The 11,111-nt window shown below is 36.0% G+C and overlaps 1 protein-coding gene across 1 annotated transcript; it reads right to left on the bottom strand.

Moving 5' to 3' along the window:
* Nucleotides 1–348: 348 nt before the first annotated feature.
* Nucleotides 349–10,690, bottom strand: LOC113331472 (transportin MOS14-like). The gene is made up of 27 exons (XM_026578181.1): nt 10,360–10,690; nt 9,904–9,981; nt 9,629–9,691; nt 8,836–8,883; nt 8,579–8,725; nt 8,246–8,377; nt 7,722–7,762; nt 7,435–7,526; nt 6,586–6,713; nt 5,977–6,052; nt 5,655–5,775; nt 5,474–5,573; nt 5,206–5,287; nt 4,697–4,779; nt 4,458–4,577; nt 3,674–3,725; nt 3,421–3,576; nt 2,920–3,043; nt 2,724–2,805; nt 2,556–2,644; nt 2,368–2,442; nt 2,221–2,275; nt 1,914–2,033; nt 1,740–1,832; nt 1,482–1,627; nt 1,220–1,397; nt 349–886 (listed from the first exon to the last, which is right to left on the bottom strand). The coding sequence occupies exons 1-27, from the start codon at nt 10,489–10,491 to the stop codon at nt 602–604; spliced, it is 2,898 nt and encodes a 965-aa protein (XP_026433966.1). The 5' UTR covers nt 10,492–10,690; the 3' UTR covers nt 349–601.
* Nucleotides 10,691–11,111: the final 421 nt, after the last annotated feature.

Raw genomic sequence — 11,111 nt, 5'->3', positions numbered from 1 at the left:
TTAGTATGCTACCTGCAATATTAATGGTAATAAACTGTGAAAGGATCTTGTAGCAAGGAGATGAATCAACACATGTAGAAAACAACAGCAAACAATGACAATCTGTAAAATTAATGGATTAAGAACAAAACCTAGATAATACGAGGGTACAACACTACAGCTCAAAGAAATTTGTATAAACTCAGATTTACAGATAAAAAAATTAAACACCAAGACTAAATCAGCTATTAGTAGTAGCAGAGAAATAGCTCAAGACCGGTGAGCAGAAATTTAAGAATAAAGTTGCAGATGAGAGCAGTACAGAAACAAGGTTCAAAATTTCAGAATAACATTAACCAAATCCCACTGTAGTCGATCAAGAATGAACAGATTTAGGAACTAAAAAATAAATACAGATATAACCAAAAAAAAAAAAGGATACAAATTTTGTGCCAGAAAAGAGACACTACGGAGAAAAAATACAGACATCCGATCAACTCACTCGAGACTCGCTCACTATAGCCAATAAATTAATACACAATCAATGATACATAAGCAAATACAAAATCTACCAAAAATTTCAGATCCATATAAAAACAGTGTGTTGCTATCTTCCTTTCTACTAGGAGGATACAGCAGGTACAAAATTCAACTCCAGAGGCCTCAAAACTCCCTGTACAATCTCTTGAACTGCTCTGTTGCGGCGGCAAACATCCGAAATCTCCTCAACAGGAGCTGTTAAAGATGAAATATCAGCCCCAGACGCTGCTTCTAATAAAGCTTGAAGAAATCTTGAACGCTCCACTTCTGTTACGGCTGTTGACGGAATCAATGAAATGTTTTCTTTGGCCCACTCAAGAGCCATCATCCCATAGGCCCTCGTCAAGGCTAGCAGGGTGTACGTAACCTGAAATATAGTGATAACTTTAGGAGTAAACCATTTGAACAAACTAATGGTTTCTAATTTCATAGGGGATGGTTTCAGTGACTCATGGAATGTCATGTCCGTATAAAATTATAAACAGAATGTACCTATACCGACAGTGATGTTAAAAAAAGAATTGTTGCTTTTGGCAAAGAAATGTATTGAGATTCTCTCTCAATGTCTCAAAAACAACAAGAAATGTAAGATCCACATTACCCAAAGACACATATCTGCCAAGAAGCACTGTCCCAATTTTCGAGAGAGAAAAATGTATGTGATAGAGAGAGAATAAGTATTATGGTTAAATATGCGTACCACTTCTAATCGAGAACTAGGGAGAGCTCCTGTTAAGGAGGCTATCAAAATTCTAGACAGACTTGGACCTCGAGGAACTACAATAGTATCCCTGGTAGATTTGTACTGTTCTCCTCGGCTAGAGTTTGCAATGTCAAAGACATCTGATAAATATGTCAGTATTGAATTGCAAGCTTCTCTACAAGAAATAAAAGAAACATTAATCAAGGTGAGAGTACATAATGTTTAATTTTTAAACACTCAAAGGAAGAGAAAATGATACCTGTGTTGTACTGTGATCCCTATCATCGCACAATCAACTAAAGGTGGGAATACAGCTGATGCAACAAAAAGATGAGGGCAATAGCGGATGCATCGAGACGCCAACAAAAAACAGTCATCGGCTATGTCTGGTCTGGCTGTAAAGTCCTAAAACAAACAATTGTGTTTATTATCAGAACACCATTAAAACATTAAAAGGTGCTGCAAATTATCAGTCAGTCAATCCATAAATGGTGTAATAAACATCAATCATATTTACCTCAATTTTTGTCAGAAGATGTGTGGTGTGGCTGAAAAGCGCTTCAATCAAACTTCGGAGAAAGTTTGCACATGACGGGTCAGAACCAAATATCTGCCGTCCAAGAAAACATAATTAGACAAGTGATGATAGACAATTAGACACTGAGATAATTTGCGGTTAATAAACACTGACCTTTATCACTTCACTTGACAGATATAGGAAACATGGCTGGTGATGCTGTTGATATAAACCCTGTATCTCCTCCAAAATAGCTCCTATTGTGATTCCCATGAACTTTCCCGAAGTTTTCACCTTTAGAACATTTAATATTTGTTGTAAGAACCTTATTAATCAAAAGTAGATGTCCATAACCCTTCTTATTTCAAAATACAGTACATATACATCAAAAGTCGATAGAACAATTACATAAACCGACAGTAGTAACAATTAAGGGTTAAATCAAATGAACCCCCTAAAGAACATGGATAGTAACACTCACAGCATATTTACAAGCCCGGCAAAGAGACTCCATTGTCCGCATGTCCCATGCACGACTAGAGAACAAGAAGCAGTCAAACATAATTAGATATGAAAATGAAAAAGCGCATTTCCACGAAATTAAAAAGGATGTACTCAAGAATCTTACTGATCAAATATGGTTTTGAAAATTGGCCATAATCTATGTATTGCATCTGCCACGGCTTCAGGGTGATTAACATACCTAGAACAATTACAGTCTCATAAATAAGAGGCGTAAATCAACAAACAAGATAGCAGATTATTTTTATTTTCTTTGCTCAAAAGTTTTTTTTAACAAAAAAGAGATAGTAGAACCTGAAGATGTTTCCCAGACGATCAACATGAATAGTAAGTTCCCGTGCAAGTGCTTTTTGTAGTTGCGTGGGACCTTGATTGATGAGTTCCTGGTTGATCATATCAATAGTCAAATTTGTGCTACGTAAAATAGCTACTTAGAAAGTAAGCCTTCTAGAAAACACTGACCTGTAACGGAGTCACAACAGGAAGGCATAATGCTTCCAGGGCTTTTTTTGCATTTTCAGGAGGAAGCTCTGTGATAACCATACTGAAACAGAAGTTTCGAAACAAAGTAAAAAAAACATTTCGAACTGAAAAATGCAGTGATTTTTCCTTAAAGTTTCTGCACACCCAATGCAATGCAGTAAAGCAGCTTTCTTACCTCAATGCTTCAACCAAGTACAATGACTCTTCGGCAGAGAATTTATAGCCACCTTGCCCACTAACCGCTCTATGGTATATGTGGAATAGACCATCTAGAGACCCACAAAGCTTTTGTCGGCAATCTATTCATGAAAAGAAATTAAATTATTTCAATTCACATTTTAGAAGTTGATCCCTCAATAAGATAAACTGATTTATGCATCTTTGGCATATCATACAACTGCAAGCACAGAACAACTCTAAATGATCCTAGCTCAAGTACAAAATAATTGGTGCTGAATAGAGTAAAGTTAAAACACTTCAGAAAACCAATGAACACAGAAAATGTTGAAGTAAGAGCATTGGATATATTTGTCTTCTTTCTACTTCCTGGTGTTCTTATTATCTGCCAGGAGGAGTGTTATGGGACACACACGAACCAGACCGCTGAATAGCTGAAATCTCCAACAGGAGTATGTGCTTACAAACAACTAGATTTGAAAAAGAGAAGAACATTTACCATCACAAATGTGCCTAAAGGCCAAAGCTGCAGCTGCTGCAGAATCTTCAGAGGCACTCATGCCACTCATGAGAATCTCTATCACTGAAGGCAAAACCGGGAGTCCATTTGGTGAAGCATCAAGCCATTTAGAATATGCTCCGATTGTCAAGCACACTGATAAAGGTGCCACACGGAAAACAAGTCAAATAAAAGATGACAGGTGCCAGAATAGATGCTAATCTTTTTAAACTTGCATAACATTATCAAATACCTGTCTGAAGTAAGTGAGGTTGAAGAGGGAGTTTTGGAAGCAGCGCCATTACCTGTTCGAAAATATTTTCACCAGATAACAGTATATTGTAAGCATGTTTGTCTTTCAATTATAAAATTGAATAAAGAGTCAAAGACCATGGAAATATAGATGATACGGAGAAAGTTGAAGAGCATAAATTCCATACTAAATTACTCAATGGTGGCATTCACCACGTGGGGGAGGACATATGTTCTATACACTAAAAGATTTTGCTAACATTTCTTTTCATTCTCTTTATCTTTATAGTCAGGTTCTCGCCCCTCTCCATTACTGTTTTCCTTTTCTTCGATCAATAAATTGCCTCTCTGTAGTTCTTCTTAAAGAAGAAGATTCCATACAGCATGGCATGCTTTATATTCACGATAATGTGGTGTATGAATATGACAACATAACAGTCACATAAACCTATCCTAAATGACAAAGCTCTGTGAATTTTAAAAAATCTAAGATAGGATTGTATAAAGCCCAACCTTTGAGCACTTCAAAGGTCAAGACTTGCACCCTTACACGGCACAGGGATTTTAGAGTTATTAAAAAGCATCAGGAAGATAGTAGTTTAGGCTTCATTAGAGAAAAGTGCTTTGTTTTCAAAGTAGAAAAGAGACTGCTTCTAAATTTGTCATGTTGGGCGTATCTCTAGTGCAAAAGATTATGTCAGTTTGTTTGACATTTCAACCAAGTACGAAAATATGTACTAAAGCAGGTAGAAATTACAGGAGATTTCTGAAGTTCGTAAGCATACCTGAGGCATTACTTCAGCTTCAACAACTGAAACATAACTTGATATAGCTCGGATACAATATAGAGAAGCTTCTGAAGGGCGCCAGTCCCAAGTTTCATCACTTCTACAGCTGTGAGCGGCCTGATAAAATCAAAAGTGAAAGAGTAATTAAACACTTGGAAATTGAAAGTTTTTATAGAACCTTTTTAAGGACAGCATTGATTACCAATGCATATATCTACTTCATTAAGGATCCTCACCTCAACAAGCTTCATGTAAAGAATTTTTAGTGTCACTTCACCACCTAGAACTGATGCTGCATCTATCAAGACGTCTGCAACAGCTGGCAATATCAGAGATTCTATTAGCGTCTCAAAAGTGGATGCCAAGTTTTATGAAAACAATTAGTATAAATGCCGTGGGCGTTGTGTGCTCAGAATATATAATGCTGTATAGTCAGAGGGAACTAAAGCAGAAATACAGCAAAAACGATTTCAGTAAGCAACTGAACCTCTTTAGCCTAGATCACTGAAATATTCTCCAACCCGTGCATAATGTAAGTTTTAAAACTAGTCAGGCTTGGTAATGCAGTTAAAGTAGATAACAAAACAACCTTTGTACAATTATTAAAGTTTCATTGTAGGAAAATCTAACATTCAAACATGCTGTTTTTCTGATTCACAGTACATGAAGATCCCATTACTACTAAGTACAAACAGATAGATGAATGGCAAACAACATCCGTAGTGTGAGTATGACCAATTATTACCATATCTTGTTTGCTTAAATTCCCTGCGATCCTCTCTTGAAATGTTTTCAGAATCATGGGGATACTGAACCCTGAAGCTAACCTGTACAAGAGATACTTCAATTATCAGAGGTAACCTTTAAGAATAACAGAAAACCAAGCATTCGATAATACATAAGATGAAAGTGGCGTTCAACTTGTAAGTCGGCTGTTGGATGTTAAAGAGTGAAACAGAGTGAAAGCATATATTTGAAATCGTAAAACATCTGAACAAAAAAATTTAACACACCAGAGATACAAGTGACTCATAAGATGAACGAAATATTTGTAGCCTTCGATTTCTCTCTGCTTCAATGGATGCTTCATCTCCGCATGATAAGTAGGAATCCCTAAAAGAATAGAATCATTAGTACCAGCATTTGTTTGATCAAAATACAAAGCCAAGCAAGGATACGCCCGAGAGGAGTCACCTTTCAGTCAAGTTAACTTGAAGGTTGTGCCAAAAACTAAAAGTCATTGAAGCAATGTAATATTCTGGATTAGAAGCAACATCTATCAGTGCTTGCACAATCAGCATTGATTCAGCGGAACCTGCCGAAAGATATCTATATGAGAAAAATCCAATTGTTGAAATATTTAATTTCCCAAAATATCTGTGTGAGAAAATTCTGTACATGGAGACATAATTCAGATAGAATGTTTCTACGCGTAAGTGGAATTCTTACGAATCAAAAGAGGTAAAAACCATGTCATAATATGTGAGAGAAGCTTCAATACAATGTAGAAATGTACCAGTGGCAATCAACTCCACGTATGAATCACCTATATCCGCAAACAACCGAGCTATGGCCTTCAAATCTTCCTCATCCTGACATAAGAAAATTATCACCAGCAAAAATACAATTCGAATTTGAAACTGAATGCGGAAAACATTAGTGATCTTTAAGCTCCAATACTCTGGAATACAAAGATATACCAACAAACATGGAGAAGGAAAACACTTAACAAGACACTAATAAAAACGAAATCAGGAACGCCGTTAATCATAGCATAGGTATCTTTCAAGAGATAAATTATGCTTAAAGTAATCACCAAAAATCATCGAGAGAAAAACTATGTTGCAGAAACGTTGAAGCATAATAGATATGAACATGGCCTGGAATCTTTGGATTGCACCAGAACACACGATATAGACATATTGGCACCTGTATCATGTGATGTTCAAATCACATAGGGATACCACTGACCCTAGATATACTGGGTGATCTAAATAGAAACTGTCCAATCAACTGAACCGTGGTAGTATGATTTTTGTGCCTCTCTATTATATATCGCTTTTCCTGTAACAGAAGAAACCCAAAAAGCACGAGTGGGACAAGCAAACTTAACCATATTAAATACCTTCGAGGAATCTTTAAGCTGCTCCCTAAGATTCATAACTTGGGGCACAAGTAGCTGGATCAAGGGCATGTGAGCAGCTACACCACCGGAGCTTCGAGCCGATGTGTAGTGTATCAACTCAGAGATGACTGCAGTAACAACAACAACAAACAATAATTATAGAAATATGTTACCCAAGCAGAAGCACAAAACAAATGCTTTGTGAGCATCCAACAGTCTCAAGTTAATCGATAACTCAGGTATATGTGATAATGTGCAATTCAATTGACTAATTTTCTTCTTACTGTAGATCGTGCTTTCAGATAAGTAATAATTGTTACTACCTCCGATTCTGGAAGAGAGATACTATCACATTTTCATTTTAGCCTAAAAATAGGACAAATTGAAAAAGTGATAATATCTCTTTTCCGGAAACGGATGGAGTATTTTTTAATCCGATCATCATACCCGTAAAAAAAAACTGCCTCACACACTAGTCGTTTCAGAAAAAGAAGTGTGACCATCACTCTATTTATTGATTAGAAAGAAGAGACTCTTCGAAAAGAGAGAGATTGGCAAAATGCATGATCCCTAGCCATGTAAATATACTGAATATTCAAAGGAGATCTTCCACTACAATACAGGTGGTAACATCAACTCCAACTGACCAATGCAGGAATTTGAAGGTACCAGTACCACGTCTTACATGCCCCATATTGTAATACATGAAGACATGGAAAAAGGAGGTAAGAGTAACTATTAAAGATAAAAAAATATATGTATGTAATAGACGTTACACAACGTCTACATCAAGTATGGGTTCTTATCATCCAAGAAGCAACAGGAAAACGCAATATTTCACATGCATACCATTTACTGAAGCCTCTGAAAGAACCTCCGAGTTCAAAGCAGAAAGTGCTGAGTGCACCAACGGATGGCATGCAAGGGTAGCAGAAGGAATCCTGCAAACAAGTTCACAAACACGATCATACTCGCAGACAAATGCAACCGGAGAATCTCACCTCCTCAAAATCTCGGTGTGAAGTAGAATTATAAATCAGAAACTCTATACATCAACACATAGACCTTCGCTAAACTGAGACATAATTTTACAGCATATTAATCCATAAATGATAAAAGTAAGAAGGATGACTCACGCATGCTTTAGTTGAAGCCAGGAAGCAAAAGCTTCAAGAACCTACAAGCCAATGTAGATAGATCAATAAAAACAAAACCAGGTAGTCAGCAGAAATTTACAAAATTTGAGCTTTATAAAATCTAACTGCGAGCTAGCATGTGTATCAGATGTCTGGAGCAAAAGACTTCGCAGCTAGTGAGAGGTTACAACAGAGAAATGCGATTTTCAACAAACCTAATATAGTACTACTGATATACTACTGATACACAGTAAATCAACTGGAGAAGTTTGTATGTCAAAACAATAAGCTCAATCTTATTAAAAAAAAAACGAAGATAAGCAAAAAAAAGTTTTTTCTATCTTGTAAAACCAGATTTACATAATCAGAGAGCGCAAGTGATATAACTTTAAAGCACTCACACCCACAAGCAGGTCTATATAAAATTCATAAAGACTAATTAATTGGTCATATGCTATGGAGAAAGAAACAAAAGAAGAATACAGTCAACCATAAGAATATTGAATAAAAGAAGATTTAGTTACCTGCTCCTTTAGTTCATTCAGACTCAAACAAGTAGTCAAGACATTAAAAGCAACCTCAGCTGCAGAAATAAGTTCCTTCTCAAACTGACGCCGCCTTTCTGGACGAGCAGCTATCTTGTGGCTAAAAGCTTCCTGAATATAAAAACATCAAATGCATGATAATTGAAACCCGGGAAGGTAGTAGAAAAAAGAAGTTGAAAACCAACTCCCTCGGAAATCCAAGTTTTGCTAAAGTCTAAAGATGCAGATTAACTTGCTAATATGGTTTATATAAAATTGTTGTCTGAGGAGTAATTTACAAATTTAGAACTAAGTTTCTTTGATACATCATACCTGTGGCAAGACTGTCAGCAGCTCAAGAAAACTTGGAATACATTCTGGATGCAAATTCATTTCATCTCTGAGCCAATTCACAATTCCACCATCACCCCAATCTTCAGCGGAGACATGTACAGCCAATGCTGCTACAGCAATGCTAATCTGGGAAACAGAACATTTGAGATTAGTACCGATATGTTAGTACAAAAACAACCACATTAGAAACAAGAAAAAGAAAAAAGAAAAAGAAAAGAGCAAAAACCACAAATTACCTGTGTTCGAACTATAGGTGGTCCTTTGTGTAGTTTTTTCAGCAAGCCCTGCATCATCACTTCTCAGCATCAAAAACCATACATCTTACTAATAAATGTGTATATATGGTTTGACATTCATGCTTGAAATTAAGTCTTAACAATAGATGTGCTTAGATAATGTACTCCTGTATATAGTATATATCACATGAGCATGAATGAGCGAAAGAATATAAAATTCCAGTAAGGACCCATGGACGAACTGCTGGATACATCTATAGCAACATGATCAATCCTATCCAAAGATCTTGTTGGTTGTAACAATGATTAACCCCATAAGCAATCTGCAATAGATTCCTAAACATCCAAGAGGCCAATTTTCCTATACAATCATCTTCAGTAGATCCTCCTCCCAAACTAACTAGTAATAAATTAACTAGTTACTAAAGATTATGTACCTTTCGTCAGTTGCACTGTTGCTCGTATTAAAAGTGCACGCAGTGCTACTAGAATCAGCACGTAAAAACTTTTATAGCTTAATCTGATCTAAGATGAGAACTTATGGCTTTCCATCCTCAAATGAATTTTTTTCCCTCTTCCACGGTTTATCATAATCTTCACAGGTAGAATAGCATGATACTTAAAATTCTTAAATCAAGCAAAAACTTAAAAATCAAAAACGACAAGGGTTGGGAACCAGTTGGCATTTTTAAGATCAACAAAACCAAACAAATTTAATCTAAATTGTCATTCATGCAGCCAGTTTTCTACTGCAAATTAGGTATATCAAGCCAAGATTTGATCGCTAACTTACGTTTAACGAATCACGTAACGGCCGAAAAGCTTCAGAAGGTAGTTCCTCGAAATCTTTTTGTACCTATAAATCAAGAGAAAGAAAAAAAAAACATCAACATTAGTTGAATTACCCAAGAGCCTAGAGGCACTCCATCATATCTTTGCAACTATCAACCTATTTATACCCTTGAATTATCGAGGTTAACTAGTTGATTTTTAACTCTTTGCAGCCGCTGCATGATACATATAGACATGCATACATTGCATAAAGATGAAAAATATTAGAACGCCTACCTTGCTTCTAAGTGTCTGAGCACAAAAAATGAGTGTCTCTTGATTGCTACTGGCGTCATGAAGTAAGTTATCAGCAACCTGCGTAATTACAAACCAGATAATCAATTTGGAATCTTGACGAATTGCTAAGAACAATAGTGGCAATTTGCAAAAATAAAAACAAAAATAAGATACTTGTAGACTACTAGCCAAACTAAAATAATGTGTGTTGTTCAAAGAAACTCGTATCTGATTCTGTATGGACAATTCATCATTAACATGAGGTTTATTCCTTGAAAGTGTAAGCAAATCAGTCACAAAAAGCAAGTGTCCCCCAAGCAAAAAAAAGTAAAATTTCTTCCAATTCACTTGGAATTAGGTCAAAAACTAGGGTTCGACTAACATAAACCTAATTACCCCTTAATAAACCCTGAAACCAGACTAATTGAATTGATTAACAGTAGAGAGAAACGGTACCTGCCAAGCATCAATAGTACGTTGAAAATCTTGAAGCCATCGATCAGCTTGCATACGAACAGAATCATCTGGATGATGATATAAAGCATTCAGGGCTTCTTTTACTGTATTCTGCAACTCCATACTTGACATATTCCTTCTTCTTCTTCTTCTTCTTTCCAAATCAAATTCAAAAACCTAACCACCTTAAATCGATAAATAAAATCTTATAATTATGAAAAGATTTGATTTTCTAGCCCTAATTTTTGTAATTTCAATTTTTCAATTTTTTTAGGGGGTTTTTGGCGCCCCACTGTAAAGAAGATCTCTGATTAGAGTGAGAAAGACAAGAAAATTTTTTTACCTCTTTTTTCTGATAATTGAAGAGGGATGTTTGGTGTGTGGTGGGTGTATATAACATGATAGGCTATCCAATTAGCATTGGTAATACGCCTGCTGAAGTACCGACCGACCTTAGCTGGCTAGATGGTCAAGGTAGGTGGATGGGTTTTGAGCCAGTGGTTAAGGCTGCCAAAAGGTCCAGTCAAGCGGTATTGGTGTGGTGCTAAATCTAATCTCTTCAATCACTTTGCTGACATGAGCACCACACTACGGAACGTTACAGGGGTATATTGAATCACGAATTATCAGGATGATTAAGATTTCCAAATTTCTATCGTATTGAATTAAAATTTATTTGGATTCCTTAAGTTTCTAAAGTATTAATTTTATGGCTATGAAATTCTATCCTATTGATTTTTATGAATTATTAG

The sequence above is a fragment of the Papaver somniferum genome, unplaced genomic scaffold, assembly GCF_003573695.1.
Source record: "Papaver somniferum cultivar HN1 unplaced genomic scaffold, ASM357369v1 unplaced-scaffold_125, whole genome shotgun sequence".
Lineage (NCBI taxonomy): Eukaryota > Viridiplantae > Streptophyta > Magnoliopsida > Ranunculales > Papaveraceae > Papaver > Papaver somniferum.
This window is presented reverse-complemented; position numbering and strand designations above follow the sequence as displayed.

Coding starts and splice junctions, on each gene's coding strand:
- LOC113331472 (XM_026578181.1), bottom strand. CDS start 10,491: ATGTCAAGTATGGAGTTGCAGAATACAGTAAAAGAAGCCCTGAATGCT. Junction 8,726..8,835: donor CACCTATAGTTCGAACACAG/GTAATTTGTGGT, acceptor TCTGTTTCCCAG/ATTAGCATTGCTGTAGCAGC. Junction 1,628..1,739: donor ATCTTCTGACAAAAATTGAG/GTAAATATGATT, acceptor TGTTTGTTTTAG/GACTTTACAGCCAGACCAGA.